At 48.3% G+C, this 18,199-nt stretch overlaps 5 protein-coding genes across 5 annotated transcripts; 2 read left to right on the top strand and 3 right to left on the bottom strand.

The window, feature by feature from the left end:
* Positions 1-197: 197 nt before the first annotated feature.
* On the bottom strand, positions 198-893 carry fes1 (Hsp70 nucleotide exchange factor FES1; the record flags this gene model as incomplete). The annotated part of the gene is made up of 2 exons (XM_040830297.1): positions 198-434; positions 492-893. 2 exons carry the CDS (start codon positions 891-893, stop codon positions 198-200), a joined length of 639 nt encoding a protein of 212 aa, XP_040692168.1.
* A 1,519-nt stretch (positions 894-2,412) lies between these two features.
* Positions 2,413-4,136, top strand: act1 (actin ACT1; the record flags this gene model as incomplete). The annotated part of the gene is made up of 6 exons (XM_040830296.1): positions 2,413-2,419; positions 2,547-2,577; positions 2,774-2,829; positions 2,979-3,009; positions 3,069-3,840; positions 3,906-4,136. The coding sequence occupies 6 exons, from the start codon at positions 2,413-2,415 to the stop codon at positions 4,134-4,136; spliced, it is 1,128 nt and encodes a 375-aa protein (XP_040692167.1).
* Positions 4,137-5,016: 880 nt separating this feature from the next.
* ade1 (bifunctional aminoimidazole ribotide synthase/glycinamide ribotide synthase) lies at positions 5,017-8,338 on the bottom strand. The gene is made up of 3 exons (XM_040829219.1): positions 7,692-8,338; positions 7,109-7,636; positions 5,017-7,050 (listed from the first exon to the last, which is right to left on the bottom strand). The coding sequence occupies exons 1-3, from the start codon at positions 7,969-7,971 to the stop codon at positions 5,423-5,425; spliced, it is 2,436 nt and encodes an 811-aa protein (XP_040692166.1). The 5' UTR covers positions 7,972-8,338; the 3' UTR covers positions 5,017-5,422.
* A 565-nt stretch (positions 8,339-8,903) lies between these two features.
* ASPWEDRAFT_36130 (Pet127 family protein) lies at positions 8,904-12,025 on the top strand. Its single transcript, XM_040834378.1, has 4 exons — positions 8,904-9,183; positions 9,268-9,772; positions 9,825-9,883; positions 9,940-12,025. Exons 1-4 carry the CDS (start codon positions 8,977-8,979, stop codon positions 11,602-11,604), a joined length of 2,436 nt encoding a protein of 811 aa, XP_040692165.1. The 5' UTR covers positions 8,904-8,976; the 3' UTR covers positions 11,605-12,025.
* A 1,034-nt stretch (positions 12,026-13,059) lies between these two features.
* On the bottom strand, positions 13,060-17,077 carry ASPWEDRAFT_168394 (uncharacterized protein; the record flags this gene model as incomplete). Its single annotated transcript, XM_040830295.1, has 2 exons — positions 13,060-15,796; positions 15,858-17,077. The coding sequence occupies 2 exons, from the start codon at positions 17,075-17,077 to the stop codon at positions 13,060-13,062; spliced, it is 3,957 nt and encodes a 1,318-aa protein (XP_040692164.1).
* Positions 17,078-18,199: the final 1,122 nt, after the last annotated feature.

The raw sequence follows: 18,199 nt of genomic DNA, 5'->3' as shown, positions 1-18,199 counted from the left end.
GTCACCATTCGATAAATGATGACGGATGAGTGATCTGCAGAAAAATATCTGCCTGCCTTATGAAACGACGCCGCCTAAGCCGCATAGGAGCCGAAGGCGTGGGCTTTTATGAATGCCAATGCAGTGTCAATGGGACGTATATGGAGAAACGATCCAAATTCTCATAAGAGCTGAACGGAATGGGGAAAACTCCTGCTTCACGCCGATGGGTGGGCCTTGAGCTTGTTGAGGATCACATCCACAGCGTCCATGTCACCTGCGTCGACCTTATCAGTAGGGTAGCCCTCTGGGAGGTTCTTGACAAGGTCATCCATGGCAGGTTGGTAGTTGCGGACTGCCGACGAGATGGCGTAGATGGCCTTCTTGCGGGTGGCGGGGGCGGAATCCGAGGTGGCTATGGATACAAGGGCTGGGAAGGTATTCAAAACGAGGAGCTGATAAGACGGCAGATGTTAGTGTTGGATATTCAGGAGCAATGCAGGAATACTAACCCTATCTTGAGCCTTTTCATTGTTCTGCACGGCTGTTCCGATGCACCATGCGGCCATGCGTCTCATGTCGGTCTCCTCATGCTTGAGCAGCTGGACCAGCGGGGTCCACAAGCCCAAGGGCTCCATGTTGTTGGCATTGTCGATACCTTCAACAAGTTGCTCAAAGTTGTCAAAGGCAACCAGCTTATTCTCCAGGTCCACCTCATCCGAGTGAAGAGCGGCCATGGCAGCCTTCATCAGGTCGGCGTCAGAGGGACCACCAAAGAGAGCAGAGAGCATCTCGGGCTTGATGCCACGAGAGGGCTCAGGGGCGGGCGCATTGGGATCAGCGGATTCCTGGCTTGCGGAAGAGTTTTGGATACTCCATTTAAGGAGACCGTTCAAGTTTGGGTCTGCAGCCATGAGGGGCAGATATTTGACGTTGAAGAATTTGTTGGAGGTGAAGTAAGAATGTGTTCAAAAAAACAAATGATAAATCGCCTGAGATTATCAGTGGAGGTAGTCTATGGAGAGAGTAAATTGAAATAGATAGCAGTGACAGGAATGACTGCGATAAAAAAAAAAAGTTGTAGAAGCGACAGTGGAGGATCGGATTCTGAACGATGGATGAATCCAGATGATTCGTGCGGCAGCGATGACTTTCCACCTTCTTCCACAGCAACACAGCAGCACACCAGACAGGAAAAACAGAAGTGATAGAAACAACAAGTATAGAATGGTTAATAGTGTGCCAATTGTAGTATTTAATTATGTTCAAAACTATATATTCATAGAGATTTTATGTTATGATGACAAGATCTTCGTCCTGCAAGCTGCCCCGCCATCGACTCAAAACCCCGCGTCCAGAGTTAAACGAGCATTTAAGGGATCATCCAGGATGGGAATGGTTTGAATGCTGACAATATCAATACTTAAAAAGGGAGGATCTAATTCGGGGGGTCGAATTGAGATGGCATGTCACCCCCTTAACTACGACAGCGATAGTCGAATGCTATCAGACTGATCAACAAGTCCAAAGTGGGTGTGGGTTTGGTGATTCCCGTCCAAATGGCGGTAAAAACGCAGAAGCCCTGCTGGCCTTCTTTGCCTGCCCAGCCCCTTGAAAAATAAGAAGACAACTATGATCTGGGATGAAATAAAAATGGTGATGAGAATGATTGTTGCATGGTAGAAGATCAATTAGGCACACATGCGGGAATATGGACGCGTCAGAAGGAGGATACGGGGATACGGGGAGAAACTGGTATAGAGGCAACCTGATAATAATCAGCCAGAAAGCCATGCAAAATGGGAGCCTGACAGTGTCACCTATCTAGCCAACAATAATCCAATGACAATGCGAATGCGACAGCCTGAACCCTTGGATAGGAATGATTCTGCTTCGACCGGTTGAACCATCACGGCCCTGGAATAAGCCCGCCCCACGGAGGATGCGCAAGTGTTTTTGCCATCCCCCTCCAGGAGAAATGGAACGATTCTGCCTTGAAGAAGAATAGATAATTCATCAGGAGAGAGAAACAGCTAGGACTCGGTACTATTTAATAAATAAATACCATCGCCAGCTCTCCCAAGTGGGTTCTGGATTAAAATAGTTGCTCTCCTTCCAGCGTGGCGGTGACAGGTTAACCACTCAACCTAGCAAACCAAGTGGCCAGAACGGCACTAACCAACAATCCCCCAATCCCATCTCTCTCTCTCTGCTATCCTCCTTAATCCAACCTCCTCGTCCTTCTTCTCTTCCTCCCCTCTTCTCCCCTTTCCTCTTCTTCCCTTATACACCACCACCACACAACCACCACCACCACCAAACCCATCTCTCCTCATCCTCCTAACCTCCCCTCCTATCCCGTCGAGGTTTCTTCTTTTCCTCTTTTATTCTCTTTCTTTGTAGTTCGCTTCTTAATCTCATCTCTCAGCCACCATGGAAGGTAAGCTTTGTGACACCTCAGCGGCTTTGCTCTTCCCCCCCCAAACCCCAACTCCCTGTCCCTCCATTCTATCTCGTCCTCGTCCATCATCCTAATTCACATCACTAACGCTTAATCTCCATTACAGAGGAAGTCGCTGCTCTCGTTATCGACAATGGGTATGTCTTGTTCTGCTTTCCATGGTTCCCTGTTTGTGTTGTGTTCCGATCACCTCCTATCTATCCGTCGTTCAACCGTGCCGCCATCGGTCGCTGCTGTCGACTATCGACCATACCACTCGTTTTGAATCTTCGTCCCGTGAAGAATCAATCATTATGAGGTTTATTATATATACTGACAGAAATTCCCTTGTAGTTCGGGTATGTGCAAGGCCGGTTTCGCCGGTGACGATGCTCCCCGAGCTGTTTTCCGTAAGTCAAACCCCCACAAACCCCTCCTGTCACCTGTTAGGTCTCCCCCAATGTCAGTCACCCTTGCGTCGGGGCGGCATACCTGGGATGGCCTACTCGTGCATGTCAAAAAAAATTAAAAACGAATGATGACTGACATTTGAGAATAGCCTCCATTGTCGGTCGTCCTCGCCACCATGGGTAAATATTCTCTTCCCTAGCTAGTCGAGGGATGCTTGTCCCACTGACGCCTTTCGCAGTATCATGATTGGTATGGGCCAGAAGGACTCCTACGTCGGTGATGAGGCACAGTCGAAGCGTGGTATCCTCACTTTGAGATATCCCATCGAGCACGGTGTTGTCACCAACTGGGATGACATGGAGAAGATTTGGCACCACACATTCTACAACGAGCTCCGTGTCGCTCCCGAGGAGCACCCCGTCCTCTTGACCGAAGCCCCCATTAACCCCAAGTCAAACCGTGAGAAGATGACCCAGATTGTCTTCGAAACCTTCAACGCCCCCGCCTTCTACGTTTCCATTCAGGCCGTGCTGTCCCTGTACGCCTCCGGTCGTACCACCGGTATCGTGCTCGACTCTGGTGACGGTGTTACTCACGTCGTCCCCATCTACGAGGGTTTCGCCCTGCCCCACGCTATCTCGCGTGTCGACATGGCCGGTCGTGACCTGACTGACTACCTGATGAAGATCTTGGCCGAGCGCGGTTACACCTTCTCCACCACCGCTGAGCGTGAAATTGTCCGTGACATCAAGGAGAAGCTCTGCTACGTCGCTCTCGACTTTGAGCAGGAGATCCAGACCGCTTCCCAGAGCTCCACCCTCGAGAAGTCCTACGAGCTTCCTGACGGCCAGGTCATCACCATTGGTAACGAGCGTTTCCGTGCTCCTGAGGCTCTCTTCCAGCCTAGCGTCCTGGGTCTTGAGAGCGGTGGTATCCACGTCACCACCTTCAACTCCATCATGAAGTGTGATGTTGACGTCCGTAAGGACCTCTACGGCAACATCGTCATGGTACGTATCTTCCAATCCGTTCAACATTGAACGCAATCACTGACATGTTTTTCCCCCTCGATTAGTCCGGTGGTACCACTATGTACCCTGGTATTTCCGACCGTATGCAAAAGGAGATCACTGCTCTTGCTCCCTCGTCTATGAAGGTCAAGATCATTGCTCCTCCTGAGCGTAAATACTCCGTGTGGATCGGTGGTTCCATCTTGGCTTCTCTGTCTACTTTCCAGCAGATGTGGATCTCGAAGCAGGAGTACGACGAGAGCGGTCCTTCGATCGTGCACCGCAAGTGCTTCTAAGGTATGATATTCACTGCATTCCTGGTTTGATAGGATGAGACTGACTGGGGATGGTATAGCTTTTGCGTTTTGCTCGTTTCGTTCTTTCGTACTTTCCTGGTGTATCAAAATGCTGGACGGAGGCAAGTGGTGGCTTGCGAGCCCTCTCTGACTCGCGCTATGAGGAAGATCGCCTGAAAAAGGAACTTTTATTTTAGTTGTGGAATAGAGATGGTTTATTTTTTTTTGACGCCTGTCACTCCAACACAGGGACACCTCTGACGGTAGCAAGATCCGTCTTGAGAAAGGATACTTGAAAAGAAGTTAAAAGGACACGGTGTAGGAGAAGGTTGTACATGGGTTTCGTGGATAGTGCGGTGAAAGTCCTCTTTCATATAGTTCTGCGCTCATGTTTGAATCCTTCTGTTACGATGTTAGTCTCTTTCTTCTTTCTATCTTTGTCTCTTAAATTCGAGTTCTTAAATGTTGCCGAGAATGTTGATATCCTGTGGACCGATTTCAGACAGCTCTTGTTTCTTGTCATGTTCTTTCCACCATTTGACCCCTTTGCATCCCGCTGTTACTTTCCGTGAACATATCCGCGCCTTGCGGATTTGACATATAAAAGCCTTTTAGTTTGTCACTCGTTGAATCACCAGTAGAATCTAGATCACAAACCATGATGTCACTCGGCCTTTGCACCCACAGAGCCTCAGTGTCAGACCCTGGTGGCTTCATCTGGAGTCTGGAGTTACTCCACTGGTTCTTAGATTGCCAGGGAAGTAGTCGTCCAATCATATCCATGACATTATTGTTGGTGCGTTGCATGTTTTGGCGTGTACTATCGTTGGATACGGAGTCAATTTGATTTCATGGATTTATTTGATAGAATTTCCAGTATAATTAATGGTACTTGTTACTGTTGTCTTGAGTACTTTATGTTGGTTAGATAGTGTCGTCCCTAGTGTTTCCTGCAACTATCTGGATAGAACCTATTGTAGGTACTATGGAAAGGCAAATTGAATAAATCACAAATCCATTGGGCTTCTGTGTATAGACATATATTCAAAAACAAATATAAATTCCAAGGGGTACTATATGTCTGTTTAACTTTTCTTTCGTGTCAATTCATCCATCGTCGCACGTCTAAAACCAAGGCAAAATCGGATCAGGAAAATAAGGCATCAACATCAGATAGATATAGATATAAGTCATCAAGTGAAAGCAAAGGAAAAGAAAGAAAGAAGCCTTTTTTGCTTTTTGTACTTTTCTGGTTGACTGGTTATGTATGGTTAAAGGAAACTTGTTTAAGCATCCCATGTCTCCAGTCCCTCCAGGACGCAAGCTTCCTCGCCATCCTTCTTGGTCTTGAGCTGTCCGATCTCGTAGACAGTCTCGCCTTCCTTCTCGAACAATTCCTTGACGGCAGCCTCGGAGCCCTTATCGACCACCACAACCATACCGACACCGCAGTTGAATGCACGTGCCATTTCGGTGGCGGTGACGTTGCCGTTCTTCTTGAGCCAAGAGAAAACAGGGGGGAGTTGCCATCCCGAAGCCTTGATGTGGGCCGACAGGGTTGATGGGAGCATGCGAGGCACGTTCTCCACGAGACCACCACCGGTGATGTGGGCAAGACCCTTGATGGCGGGCGAGGAGGCACTGGTCTTGACGTCCAGAGCCTTGAGGATGGGCTTGACATAGATGCGGGTAGGAGTGAGGAGGGCGCGTCCGAGAGTGGAGGGCTCAGAGTTGAAGGGCATGGGGAAGGGAGCCGCGTCCTCGTAGTTCAGACCAGATCTCTCAACGATCTTTCGGACGAGCGAGTATCCGTTGGAGTGGGGACCAGAAGAGCCCAAGGCCAGCAAGACATCTCCGTCCTTCATGGCAGAGGTATCCGGAAGAATGGTGCGGGCATTGTCACCGGTTGTGTTGATGGCACCGACAGCAGCACCAACAGCATCGTAGGTGTCTTCCACAAAGAGACCAGGCATCTCTGCAGTCTCACCACCGATGAGAGCACAGCCAGCCTGAACACAGCCCTCCGCGACACCGTTCACGAATGCCGAGGCGGTGGGGACATCCAGCTTACCACAAGAATAGCAGTCGAGGAAAAACAAAGGCTCGGCGCCCTGAACGACCAGGTCGTTGACGTTCATAGCAACCAGGTCAACTCCCACAGTGTTGTGGACTCCCACGGTGTGGGCAATCTTGAGCTTCGTGCCAACACCGTCAATGGCACCGATCAAGGTGGGTGATTGTGGGTGGTAAGCAGAGTTGGCTGCAGCAAGGGAGAAGAGACCTCCAAAGCCACCGATCACGGCGTCAGTTCCAGGACGCTTGGTACGGGCCACAGAGCTCTTAATCTCGTTGACAAGGTCGTTGCCAGCGTCGATGGAGACACCAGCGGAGGCGTAGGTGAGGGATTGCTGGGATGCAACGGCATCTCTCTGTCTGAATGCCCGGTGCGCAATGTCCTTGCGGTAGAACATATCCTCGAAGTGGATGGTTGAGATGCCGACGTAGCTCTTACGGACGGCCTCCTCGAGGCTCGAGGCAGTGGCGGTAGCAGCAATAACTCGACCACCGGCAGTTTGCAGTTCATTGCCAGCGAGGTTAGTTCCCGCGTGGAAAATCAGTGTATCTTCAGGGGCGGGGTCCAGAGTGATAGCCTTGCCCTTGGCGTATGAGTTGGGATAGCCGCCTGCCACGGCAATGACGGTGGTGGAAAAGTCGGGCTTGACCTTGATGGAAACACCGTCGAGCCAGTGCTCTGTACAGGCGACCATAATCTGGGCCAAGTCGGTGTCATCGCTAAGCAGAGGAAGGAGGGTCTGTGTCTCTGGGTCTCCACCGCGGACGTTGTATTCGAGAACCTTGGGTCCGTTCTTGGTCATCATGAGTCCAGTGAAGAGAATACCCACCAAGGGGAAACCTTGAAGAATATAATTAGCAAACGGCCCAGCATAATAAGTGCGTATTGAGTGACGAACCATCTCTCCTCATTCCGTCAATCGAGGGCTGCACAATGGTCCGGTCAATCTCCTCCAGAACCTCTTTCGAGGAAATCGGGGTAGGGGCATAGCAGCCCATTCCACCAGTGTTCGGACCTTGGTCACCATCGAAGATGCGTTTGTGGTCTTGTGCGGGAGGGAGAGAGCTAATCGTGTAGCCATCGCTGAAGGTGAGAACACTAAGCTCATCACCCTCGAGGTACTCCTCAATGACTACCTCATTGCCAGCCTCGCCGAACTGATGATCGAGCATCATCTCCCGGAGTGCTTGGTGACCCTCCTCCTTTGATGCGGGGATAATAACACCCTTACCGCCGGCAAGTCCGTCGGCTTTGATGACAACATTGTGGGACACAGAGTCAAGGTACTTGCGAGCCGGTTCGTACTCGTTGAAATTCTCGTAGACGGCGGTGGGGATGCTGTGGCGCTTCATGAAATCCTTCGAGAAGGTCTTGGAGCCTTCCATGCGAGCGGCAGCCTTGGATGGGCCAAAGCATCTGATTCCAACTTGAAGCAAGTGTCAACGTAGTCCTTGCGTCGACAACTACTCAAAATCACTCACCTGCTTGGAAGTATCCTTGGATACCATCCACCAAAGGCGCCTCAGGCCCAGGAACAACCAGGTTCACGCCATTCTTCTGAGAAAAGGCCACCAGGCCCGGGTAATCATTTCCTTTGATGTTGACGTTGGAAATCTTGCTAGAAGCACCCAGACCGGTTCCACCATTGCCCGGGGCGACGTAGACAATATCGACCAGAGGAGATTGGCTCAGCTTCCAGGCGAAAGCATGCTCTCGTCCGCCGTTACCGACGATGAGGATGCGCAATTGTTCTTGGGCCATCTTTGACACAGCGTTCCCGAGCGAGCCTGGTTATAATGGCATCAGTTGGGAGATCGCAACAGACTGGATCGATAAAAGAAGAAAATAAAGCAAATTTTGTATGCATCGATATTAAAAAAAGCACCGGAAAACATCAAGGTAACGACCATAGAGCCTTAAGACATGGTAGTAGCCCATCAATTGAGAAACCCCTCTTCATGACCTCTAGGAGGGGCAACTATTTCTTGCCCCTCAGTCCATTGCAGCACAAGAACACAATTTCACACACAACACGGAGACAAACAGGAGCATGAGAGAAACAGATCATATGGAAAAAAATGTACTCACCTCAGCTGAGAATCAACTTGAGATCAGACTGCGATAACAGATCGAGGGGCTGTTAGAAGACCATCAAAAAGACCCAAAAAGTCACCGCACTTTTTTTCTCTGGCGGGACGGCGGGGCGGCTTTTCTCCGACCCCGGATTTGGATGATTTGCGGGATTTCAAGATGAAACGTTGCGAGTGATTGAGTATATATAATTTAAATTAATTGGTATGTATTATATACCATATTATTCTAATAAGATAGATACGCAGATATAATCACAAATTGTTTGTATCAAATTGGCATGCACATAATATCGCCGACTACGGAGGTCTATATACACTGCACAGAGACGAGACCCTGTTCATTCGAACACCACAACACTCAATTCTTCATATCAGTACTTCAGACTGTTCTATACTATCAGAAAAACTATCTTCCATTCTAATTCTGCTCGAATTCCTTGACAATCATGCTCTCTCTATATCTGTTAAGCGACTGCGACACAGTAAAGGCGGTGAATTCATAGACCAATCATGTAAATCAAACGGCAGAAAAAAACAACTTGCGGCGAACAGGACAGGAACTGAAGCTTTTGTCTCTTTTCATCTTCATCATCATCACTCGTTTCTTTCAAGATCAATTGGGTCTCGTTGTGAAAATCCACGTCGCAGCACTGTTCAAATATCTCTGGACTGAATGTTCCGGACCTCGTTGCGGTCTGTTACAGGCCCTCTTCGCGAGCATGTCTGCGTCTCCTGTTTAGCTCGAAGATCCGGAGGCTGTGCCCGGTTACGCCAGTTCTATAGCACTCCATCGATTCGCGTTAGCTCTGGTGGTGATCCAGCTGGAGATGTGCCTCTTCAGGACAATAGTTCCTCGAAATATGCTTCGGCCTCAAAGAAGGTATTCTTATATTCTCGGGAATAACCCGTTTGTTCAAGTTGGTGATAGGAACAAGTCGCTAATTTGCTTTTGTTCTGACCATAGACCCACGGAATTAAAAAGAATCACATTTCTGACATCCGTCCGAAGCAAAATTCCAAGAAGCCCTCTGCGAAAAAGTCGAGTTTGAATGCCCATGATCAGGACGCTTCTCGACCGCAAAACAATGCCGAATCCGCTGCAGAAAAGGGCAAAGATTCTGCTCAAAATAAGATTACTGCCGACCGAAAATCTCGGAAGAAAATCAGAAAAGTTATCTCAAAGTCTCAAAAGGCAAATGTGTCGGTCGAAAAGTATTCAAAGAGGAGCGCAAAGGAGACCCCGGACAACATACCCAACACGAAGGAGTCTCAAGATGGATCAACTGGACAAATCCCGGGACATGCTGATATGGCGTCTACGCAATCAGTCTTCGAGAAGCTGAAAACTGCCATAAACACAAAAGTCGATCCCAAGGACTCTGATGCTCCGGTACATTTATCATCCTTAATGAGCCACATGGAAAATAAAACGACAGGGTCGATCAGTTTAGACAAGCTAAAACTCACCCGTGAGTATCTCGGACTGATGCACTTCGTGAATATCGTACTGATCTCGCAAAGCATTGGATATCGAAACCCCAGAAGTTCCGCAGCTTTCTTTTGGTCTTGAAAGGGTTTTGTTCAAGTAAGCTTCTTATAAGCTGACTCATATTTGAAATAGCTAACAGCTTCTTTTTTCAGCCCAGGTGTCTACCATCTTCGTGACCCTCGATCTCGTGTTTTCAACTTTGACCCGTATCTGGGCTCTATCATGCCCGTTACTGAATTCGATTTCGATGCCCTGAAGGAGTACATTACATCGTCTCGAGATGAAACACTCCGCAATATTGCTGTCAAAGAAAAGAAGAAGTATGTGGGCTCGTCGTCAAGTATGACATCAGTTCTCTCGCATTTCCACTATCTCCTTTCTGCATGGAGGGGAATAGATACGCGGAGTGTGTCCCAAGGATTTCCGGATAAGCTGCGCACCTTCACTCGCCTTTTACGATCTCCCTCTGCAATGTTTCTCCGGTATCAAGACGGCGTTTACGCCATCGATGCAGATAAGGAGTTTGACAGCGCCAATATTCTTATGAATCTTGGAAAGTCAATGGAGAAGCTGTTGACATTGCCAAAAGAGGAATTTGAGCGCTACAGGAGGTCCAGTGACAACAAAATATCGGCAGAGGAAGAACAAGCGATTCCCGAAGCCTACCATTATTCAACGCTCGGGGATTTCGTCATGAGATCTCAGCTTGATGCCTATGATCCGAGACTACCCGGTACAGGGATGTTTGATTTGAAGACACGAGCAGTCTTGCCTATCCGTATGGATGCACGGAACTTCGAACATGGCCTGGGTTATGAAATTAAAGACCGTTTCGGCGCTTACGAGTCTTACGAGCGTGAATATTTTGACATGATCCGGGCTGCCTTCTTGAAGTACTCTTTGCAGGTGCGAATCGGCCGTATGGATGGGATTTTCGTGGCCTTTCACAATGTCGAGCGCATTTTCGGCTTTCAGTATGTCAGCTTGCCAGAAATGGATCTAGCCTTGCATGGCCAATCCGACACCGCACTGGGAGATGCAGAATTTGAGCTCAGTGTGACAATGTGGAACAAGATCCTTGATAAAGCTACTGCCAGGTTTCCCGAAAGATCCCTACGCTTTCATTTTGAGACACGCGACTCCCATACTCCGTTTATGTACATATTTGCGGAACCCGTGACTGAGGAAGAGATCCATGCCATTCAGAACAAGAACAAGGCCGAGGTCGAGGCCTACCAAAATCGAATTCTGAATTTGAAGCCCAAAAATGGCAGTGACGATTCGTCCGAAGTCGATGGTAACAAAGAGGCACCGAGTCCTGACAACAATGACCAGTCGAGCCAGCCGGCTCTGGAAACGAGTGGCAATCCCAAAGAGGATTTGACAGCCTCTAATGAAGTTTACGATTCTTCAGCGCCCCCGGATGAAGCTTTCCTGTCAGAAATTGAAGCAGAAGAACAATCCCAATCCGAAGATAAGCGAGAGCTTCTTGCGATGACCCTCATTGTGCGAAACAAAGTCAACGACCAACTTGTTGACCGACCTGCCAATTTGAGCTCATCTGACAACTGGACTGTTGACTACGAGCTGAGCGAAATACAGGACAAGAAAGCAAGATCACTGTATGCGTCATGCCAGAAGCGCCGCCAGAAAGCCCTTGCAGGTAGAGGGGAGGACGATGCCGACGCCGCAGCCAATGTTTATATTCGAACACTTCGAGCAATCAGTCAGAAAGGCCGACTGTTTCGCCAGGAAGAAGATAGGATTGACAAGGAGAAAGGCATTGTTGTGTTGAACAATCCCATCAACTGAAAGTCCTTTTAGCTATGCGCACACTCGCCTTTTTTCCAAAGTCATCGAATAACCGAACCCCTTCTCTTGTATACTACTCTATCGAGCACGCGTCCGACGTTGTTTATTCTGTTGTTTTATCTGGACTGCCGTTTATTCTGGGATGGAGCGTTTTGCATTTTGGGTGTTTGGTCATCATTCATCATCTCCCGGGCGTTGTTTCGAAATCTCCAACTTGATGAAATTTTTGAATACTGGGTGGCTTTTCGCAATGGTTTGAAAGTATATATGTCTAGACATCGTTTCCAAGGACATGTCATCCTCCAGGTGGTGTTTTCAGCTATATGAAGCCTGATGGTTGGGCCCAGATATATGATATAGGTATGTAGATGTATTGTACAATAATAGATTTTAAATCTTTACTTGAATATAGTTCTTAATATCACTGTTTACTTCTGAATCTCATCCTACTTCAGTAGTTAAACCAAATAAGACATGTGAAATGATGAATCGATCTGCTCACAGTATATATACATACAACCAACAAACAACAGAATGACAATAAAGAAATCCCCAGAGTTGGTAATCAGACTACATAATGACATCCCTCAAAAGGTATAGTATATATATAACACTGCTCAGAACGAAACATATAAAATGACTGATCTTTTCCTTTTTTGCAAGACCAATATTTCTCGATGATGATGGCATTAACGATTAAGAGTCCACCCGCCCACGCTGCAAACCGCAAAAAGAGAAGTAAAGAAATGATAAAAACAGAGAGAAAGAACATCCGACAGGGTTTTCTAATGCGCCCGAAGAAGAGTATTTGTTTCAAATCGATATATGGAAACGCCCGCCGCCAAACACGCAAACAAAATGCCAAACAAGAATCCTTTGGCAAGGTTAACAGATATCCTCCTGAAAAAAGAAAATTGGAAACGATGGAAATGTGAAGTGGTATATGCACCAAATATGAAACGCCAGCTGGCCAGTAATAGAACACCGCAAGAGAGGGGAAAGATATGATAAGAGAAAACAGAAACACAAACGACGAATGCAGGAGGGTATGCCCTCATAATGACAACGTTCTCAGACAAAAAAATAAAAACAAAATAAAATAAAAAGACCTGAGAGATGAGGAAAGTCTTGCGAAAAAGCCAGTTTTGTTTTCATGGAGAAAAGAATCGAGGGAGGTCGACGTAAAGAATATGGACAGTGATCTCGTGAAATAACGGATCGTTTGAGGTATCAAGGGGAAAAGGCGAAGTGAAGATGGACAATAGCCTCAATCAAAGGCTTCTTTCGACTAGCGAATGTCGATTTTCAGTACTCATCATGGTTCGAACATGTTGATCGATGCATTATTCATTTTCGGAACATGAAAGTGTAGGTAGTCCGGAAAAGTCCTGCCGGGAAATCAGGTGTTACTCGTAAACACCACACTGTACAACAGCCCAGTTTTTTTCAGACGCACTACCGAAAGTCCCGTAAATCAAGGTGAGGTGGTGACCAGTCCAGCTTTGGTGCTTTTTCATTCGACACACAGACAGACCCGGGTCGCATTTTCTCTATTTTCCTGCGCTCCTTTGACGCGCTTCCACTAAGAAAACCTCGCAACGTCGAGGAAGCTGAGCCGTATGTACTTCGCGAGCTCGCAGCGGTCCCGGTACTGGTGGAGACGGTGCTGGAGCTGCGGGCGCTTCGTACGCTGCCTGTTTTGTGGACGGTTGAAGGCATAGCAGGAACCGGAACAGCCAGGCGCGCGGAAGAGCCTTGCCCAGAAGTGTATTCAGCTGGTAGAATCCGAGGGCAATGTTCAGGAAATGAAAATGGAGCAGTTTGAGGACGCTGCTTCATTAGGGTATTCGGATTGCCTTCAGAGTCAAGGCTGTTGAAGATCTGTAAATGATTGGACTGGCCTTGATCAATGGAATCCAGAGACGGCTGGGCGCTATGACCCTGCGTGACACCGTGAACTTCGTTCTCAGATACAGTCAGTTCAAACTTGAGACTGTCCAGCATAGTCCCAATGCTCATAGCGGTGGTTGGCCGGCCATCGCTGGCAGCGTCATCAGGAATACTGCCAGACGCCTCGTCAATCCCATTGACCAAGTTGTAGTTTCGAAACAAATACCGACGCAGACGAGCCACCTCGGCGTCCCATTTCCGACCCAAAGAGCTCAAGACGAACTCGACGTCATAGCTCACGACATTAGGGGCTTCTACAGACGAGGAGGGATTGATTGGTGTAGAAGCGCCAGCGCGTTGTAGGCTCGCCGTCGATTGATGTTTGGTCAACTTGTTTCCGACTGCCGCATTCTTGACATGTCTCGCTGCATGGATAGATCGTCGGATTGAGCTCGAGGTAGAGTGCTGTGTATGGCTATTATCACGCCTCACACTTTCAATCTCTCGGCGTACTTTGTCAAGCGAATTAATTCTGTCCCGATCCATACAGGATAGAACCAGCAGGGATCTGTTTCCTTGCAAGCCATTGACCAAAACCGTGAATGATTGCAGGTTGATATCATTGTTTTCGCAGTAGACCTCACGAAGACAGTCGTTGTCGAGTAGCACAGACGCCAATGTGTTTGCACCCTGGAGACCAAGTTTTTGGTGCTCGATTCGCAAAACCTTCAAAGACTTGTTCTTTTTCAAACCAGTCAATGCCAAATTGAGACCAATCCCAAACCGGGCGACATCCAAGTGTGCGCTTTCTCCGCCGATGTCCAAATCTTCCAGAGTTTCGTTTTCTTCGAACATCATCTGCAACGACTTGCACGTCTCGGGACCTGCGTCATACGGAAGAGATGCTTTTGAAATATCCAAGTACTTCAGCGTTTTGTTCTTTCTTAGAGCTTCGACTAGATCGCGGAACTGTTCTTCCTTTTTGAAGTCAATCATCCTCATCGATAAGTGGGATGGGGTCTTGTTCTGGGCGATTGCCTTGAACAAGTACGAACAGCCACTATCGAGTCGGTTCTCATTAACATGCAAGTGCAGGGGGCGCGAGCTTCCGCTGACAGCCATCGAATGCAAGAACGTGGCTACATCCTCGCCGGTTAGGCCACACTGGTCAAGTCGAAGTACACGCAAGTTATGAGACCTATCACTGGCCAAATATGTGGCGATCGCATCAACAGTTTCCCTATTGACAGCAGTCCGGCTCAAGGAAAGTTCCTCCAATCGCCAATTGAACAGGGTCTCCGCAGTGATAAGTGGCTCCGGGCCCGAAGTTCTCGAAAGGCGTGTTAGGTCGACTTTTTTGATTTGGCTAAAGAAGCCAATGTAGCGTTGTAGTACATCGGGATTCAAACGGCCTTGAACACCAGAGATGTTGATCGCTTCCAAAGTCGAATCCTGAGCGACGATTGTCGAAAGCAACAAGTCGATATCATGAACAGACAAACCGCAGTTTCCAACCTCTAGAGCTCGCAGATGGCTACTTCTCTGGGAGGCAGCATCCACCAGATAGTCAAGGTCCGAGTCACCAAGTTTGATACCGTTAAGCACAACCCAATCAACGCTTGTTAATTCTCGTCGACAGATGGGGAAAATAGCTTCCGGAATACCACAGCCAGGATCGTGGCTTTCGATATCGGTCTTGGGTGTGCGGCTTAAACAGTAGGAGAAATCAAGACGCCGGAGCCATTTACTTTTCAAAGTCAATGCACGAACTTCCTGGGATAGAACAGACAGGTTTTCTTGCCCAGGAATCTGAATGACAGCACATGCACGACTCAGCCGCGCATCCTTGTCAAGCCCATGAAGATCGCGGATAGCTTGGAGTGGGTCTAAGCTGACACCACTAAACGATATTGACCGAAAGGATTCGTTATACCGAAGAGCTCGCATAACCGCAATTAGCTCTAGGGGTGTGTATTTCTGGCGCCGCGGGGAAGCTGGTGGTAGGAGTCTAAAGCACGGAGCATCGTCGCATTGTACGTCGATTGTATAACGAATATTGGAGGTATCGATATCATAACTAGCGGAGTAGGCGACCAGTGTCCGGTCGAAACAACCGTAGTCCTCGTCCAGCGACACGGGGAGGAAATTACTATCGTTATCGAGGTCGCGGGGCACGATAAAGTCATATGGCTGTTTAATCCAAAGGGGCCGTAGGTATTCGGTGTGTTGCCTTATCCAGAAGGCAATCTCGAGCGAATGCACAGATGCGAGGAAAACCGAGAACTGTTTACGAAGTGGAACGCTGATGTCATTGTCAGTCAGAAAACAGGAACAAGCCAAACAAAGCGGAAGGAAATATGTACCGAAACGTTAGATGCAGGCTATCATCCCCCCATTCCATCGATAGGCAAGTCAGGTTCATGAGCCCGAATGATGTCACCGTTTCCATATCCGCCAATGAAACAACCGAAGCCCGACTGGAAGTCTTCTGGAAGGGAATTAGATGAAGTTTGTGTAACCCAAGAGCCAGATAGCAGCCAGTGGGAGATAATTTGGTAAGATCGTCGGATGACGTCCGCGCAGCGGACTTGCTAGAGGCCATTTGGATCACACGAAACATGCGAAAGTTCTCTGGATCATAATCTCTTTCATACTCCAACATTCTGGCAACATGTTCGACGGACCTTTGATCAAAATACATCGGATCGGCTGCGCGGACCAGTTCGGCTGCTGAGCGAATTCCCACCATCCACAGGTTTAGTTCCTGATAATCTGACGTCTGCATCTGCATGAATGCAGCCTTATGTGACCGCTCATCCAAGTAAGCCACCTCGACCGTCGAGGAAGGTCTTCCATCATCTAACATGTAAACAGCAATGATACTATTCAGATGAATACCCGCAAAAGAATCACTAGAGGCCGGCAGCTGAGTTTCTTGAAGCGAACTGATGGATGCGACCGACTGACGGTTTGCGGCCGTGGAGCGTGCAAACGATGGAGGAATCGATGAAAACACGTCGGCCGCTTTCCCCTGGCTTTTGAATCGAATGAGATGTGTATCGGTCAGGACCAGGTACTGGCTTTTCTTCCTCCACATTCCACCCGTGGTCTGCATTTCTCCATGGTGCAGAATCATCGAACCGACACCGGGCCGGGGATCGGATACATCATCATCGTCACCGGACGAACCCTTGGAGCGCCCTAGCGATTTCTCATCGTCGTCCAGCGAATGGAGGGATCGCAGGGAGCCGAACACTGACGTACGCTTCTTCTGCAACGATTTCCGACGGGAACGAGAAAGGTCGGGGGCCGTGGCGGTGGAAACGGAAGCCGCCCAGGCAGCTGTTTCGGAATCCGGGGTATTGGGTCGACGGAGGCCCTGCACGGCTGGGGTTCTGGCTGGACTGTCACTCCGACCCGTGAAAAACCCAGAGTTGCGACGGGTCTTCTTCTTCAAGGTGTGGACATCATCGGAAGGGGATCGATCATGGGCCGTAGGCCCGGAGAGGATTGAGGTCGTCGTCGACGAACCGAACACGCTCAGACTTTTTCTGCGTTCTTTCTTCCCAAAATTGTCGGCCATGACGGGGTTGGCGAAGGAAATCGAGAACGAATAACACAAGGATAAGCGGTGGGGAGGGAGGGAGAGGGAGAGGAAGATAGAAAAAGAGTAGTAGTAGTGAGGAGGAGGCTGATCACATCAACGACTCCGATGTCATTCTCACACTAGAGGAGGGGGAAAGAAGAAGATTAGTTTTAATTCGGAATTGACAAGAGGACAGACATAATGTGTGAGGTTGTTTTTTTGGATCAAGACATCCCCGTCGCAGGAGCAGCAGCAGGAGCAGTAGTTTGGATCTTTTGACTAGCTAGCTAGCTAGAACTGTGGAGAAAGGATGCAGGATAACGAATGGGGAAGAAAGGAAGAGAGGCAGAAGAGGGGAGGAGAGAGTCAGCTTGGAGTTGGGGGTGGAAACATACAGCAGTCCGTCAAGGCGCCATGAGAAGCGATTCTAGAGGGGTGTTTCAAATGAAGAAAAAAGAAAAGCAAAAGAAGACGATCTCGATGCCTGACGAGAGAAACAAACCACCAGTGGTTATGAAGAAGAAAAAGAAGAAAAGAAAAAATCAAGGATAGAGAAGGTAATATTGATAAGAAGCGAAGAGAAGAGAAGAGAAAGAAACCTTCTCCAGTGTCACCGTGACAGTGACAGTTTTACAGTGAATTGAGAAGCGGGAAAAAAAAAAAAAATAAGAAAGCGAAAGCGAGAGACAAAAGAGAAGAAAAAGGCAACGAATACGAAGGAGTACGTGGAGGGTTACAATATGGACAAACAACAGACGAAAATGAAGGCCAAATGGCGATGAACGCAGCACAAACCGATGGACCCAAAACGGCGGGGAGAAACGACGAGAGGAACGAAAAAGGAGATTAACTTGTATGGAGCAAGGAATTGGATTGTGTTATGATTTGGAGGTTCCTGGCGGCAAATCCGGAGAAATGAGATCAGAAGTGCAGATCAGGACAACCCAAGCGAAGAAAAAGAGGTGATGTCAGGGCCAGCTCGACTGCAAACGAAAGGATGATTAGAGAGAAAAAAACAAAAGACGAAAACAGTGATGATGAAGATGATCACGAAAAAAAAACCCCCCAAAGAGGACGAGGCAAAAAGGGGGCGAAGATGAGGGTTATTTGCGCCGAATG

This window comes from Aspergillus wentii, assembly GCF_001890725.1.
Source record: "Aspergillus wentii DTO 134E9 unplaced genomic scaffold ASPWEscaffold_2, whole genome shotgun sequence".
NCBI lineage: Eukaryota > Fungi > Ascomycota > Eurotiomycetes > Eurotiales > Aspergillaceae > Aspergillus > Aspergillus wentii.
Note: the sequence above shows the minus strand (reverse complement) of the source record. Positions and strands in the feature narration are given on the sequence as shown.